The sequence below is a fragment of the Parasteatoda tepidariorum genome, unplaced genomic scaffold (genome assembly GCF_043381705.1).
Source record: "Parasteatoda tepidariorum isolate YZ-2023 unplaced genomic scaffold, CAS_Ptep_4.0 HiC_scaffold_748, whole genome shotgun sequence".
NCBI lineage: Eukaryota > Metazoa > Arthropoda > Arachnida > Araneae > Theridiidae > Parasteatoda > Parasteatoda tepidariorum.
The window spans coordinates 23,168-26,000 of NW_027261900.1; the positions used below are offsets into that span (position 1 = coordinate 23,168).

General features: G+C 33.5%; 1 protein-coding gene across 1 annotated transcript; it reads right to left on the bottom strand.

Moving 5' to 3' along the window:
* Window positions 1–2,021: 2,021 nt before the first annotated feature.
* On the bottom strand, window positions 2,022–2,684 carry LOC139424899 (uncharacterized). Its single transcript, XM_071176986.1, has one exon. It carries the CDS (start codon window positions 2,682–2,684, stop codon window positions 2,022–2,024), a length of 663 nt encoding a protein of 220 aa, XP_071033087.1.
* Window positions 2,685–2,833: the final 149 nt, after the last annotated feature.

The window sequence follows — 2,833 nt, forward strand, 5'->3', positions numbered from 1 at the left end:
TAAAAAAAAAAATTGAAATAAATAGTATCAATAAGTTCAAATAAGCTGAATTATGGATTACTTCGAAATGAAAATTTAGAAAAACTGCAATAGCGTTGAAAGTGGTTATTAACGAAACATATTTCTTTATTAAAGAATATAATTATTTTAATCGGAAACGGGGGAGGAGAATTACTAATGCTTGTCGTTTTCATAATTTATTCATTATATTGTTGCTAGAAATATTATATTTTATTTTAAAAAATGTCATTTATTTTTAATGGCATTTTATTAGAAATAATTTCTTAAAGTGACCGAAGGATTAAATAAATTATAGATTGTATCTAAATGTAATCTGAGGTTTCAATACTCATCATTAGCTATAAAAAAGTACTAACACGTGGATCCACTGTAGCTTTTCCGAGGTATCATGAGGTTCCGTGGAACACCATTTTGGAACCTCTGTCTTAGACATTGGACATTAGATTGCAGAAGCAGGTTGTTACAGTTAGGTGGTCAGCTGACTGCGGCTGTAAAAAGTACTCACTTTCAAAACTCCTGTAAATCTTTACGGAAAACACCGTTTGAAATCTGCCGTTCTAGGTAAATCTAATAATTTTTTTTTTAGTTTTAATACCTTTTTATTTTTATTATATTTGTATAAAGATACAATTTTATTAAAAATAATATCGATAATTAATAATAAGGATATTCTGGATATTGGTAAAAACTTAGACGGTAAATTCATAAATAATAACGTAAAAAATTCAAAATGCATGACGCGAAATAAATTAATAAATAATTTAAATTATGTCTTCAATTTGAGAAAAAAACCTTTTTAAACCTAACCTTTTTCTTTTAAATCGATCCATACTATTAATGAGCACCCATTTCTCCAAGGCTAGTGGGGAAATTCCGTACCTCCACTACCCAATTAAATTTTCGCTTTAAGAAGACAACAAAAATGCATTGATAAGAACATATACCGACAAATTTTTTTTTTACTAATTTACGAAGCTATGAAAATTTAATATTTCATCGTTTGTCAATTTGAACTTTATTTTCAAATGACAAACTACAGTACGGAAAAACAATTATATGGAGTGACTAGCTGACCCGGCAAACGATGTTTTGCCATATGAATTACTTCCAGAGTATGAAAATATATCTTATTTATTGTAAATGTGTGCGTATGTGGTATATGAGTGGAAGAGGCATGGAGCGCTGTGAACGATGACGGAATGTGAAAGTAACAACACGCCAAATAATTTTTTTTTTAATTTATTGCAACTTTTTTTTATAAATTATATATACAACGAATTCTGAAAATATAAGTCAACAATATTAATCTCTTAGTGCAATGGAGTGTACAATATTTTTTGTCATTCCATCTTTAGGTAACATAAATAAACTGGATGGTTTGCCCACTCGAGAGCGTGCCACGTATCTGTGCGAGAAACATTGTGTGTTCAAATCTAAGACGCAAACAGACATTGTTTGGCCTTATCATTGCGAATGCCAATCTAATGTGGAACTGAATGCGTTTAAATTGAATTGGCACATCTGTGGGGGCATAATAGGGATTGGCACATAATAGGGATTCGTGGAAGTAATATACTTTCATCCCGGAATTTGTCATTTAAAATAATGACTTCGATGACGTTGTTCATTAATTTTTTAATGACTAATCGCGTGCCGTTGCACAGCCAAGGTGGGTTCAAATTACGAAGCAAAATAACCGGAGATCCAACTTTGAGTACTAAATTATGCGGTGATATGCCAGGTAAATCCAATGAGTTTAAAAACTCTGTTGGAAAATTTGCAGCTTCAATGGGATCGCAAACTGCATCAACGGATTTATATGTCACCAAGTTACCTGGCAATAACTNTTTGACTTAGAGTGCTCTATAGAGTGGGCCACGTATTATTTTCTGTGTGAAAAACATGGTGTGCTCAAATCTAAGCCACAAACAGACATTGTTTGACCTTGTCATTGCAAATGCCAATCTAATGGGGGAACTGAATGCGTTTAAATTGAACTGTCACAACTCTGTTGGTATAATAGGGATTCGTGGAAGTACTGTGCTTTCATCCCGGAATTTGCCATTTAAAATACTGACTTCTATAACGTTGTTCATTAATTTTTCAACGACTAATCGCGTGCCATTACACAGCCGTGGTGGGTTCAAATTACGAAGCAAAACAACCGGAGATCCAACTTTGAGTACTAAATTATACGGTGGTATGCCTGGTAAATCCAATGAGTTCAAAAACTCTGTTGGAAAATTTGTTGCTTTAATGGGATTGCAAACTGCATCAACGGATTTATATGTCATTAAGTTACCTGGCAATAACTGTTGTATCTTCAGATTCAATTCGTTGACGTTCACATTTTTTCCTGCTAAAATCGCCCTTTCTCTCAGACTCTCATGACGAATGTATTGTGTGTGTGCATCGGGAAATATTAGGTTAATGAGATCATCTTGTGAATTAGTGATTGTGCTGAAATCGCCCGGGAATTTCATGCATCCAGTCTCATCCTTAGTAACTTTTCCATTACCGATATCTAACAATTGTTTTGAGAATCTTTCAGGAGATGGATCTTGAAGCATTTGGACGCGCATATTTACTTTTATTAGAACTTTTTCAACATTACGCCAAAGTGGAGATGATCTCCAGAAAGCATTGATCTCATCAGCGTACATTAAACGCGGAATGACGTGAAGTGTTTGTCTGAAATCACCTGAAAAGAGTAACAGAGTGCTGCCAAATAATTTGTCATTATTTTTTTATATCTTTCTATGTCCTGTTCAACGCCTCAAGCGATTTTTGTGTTCCATAGTGCAATCATCCC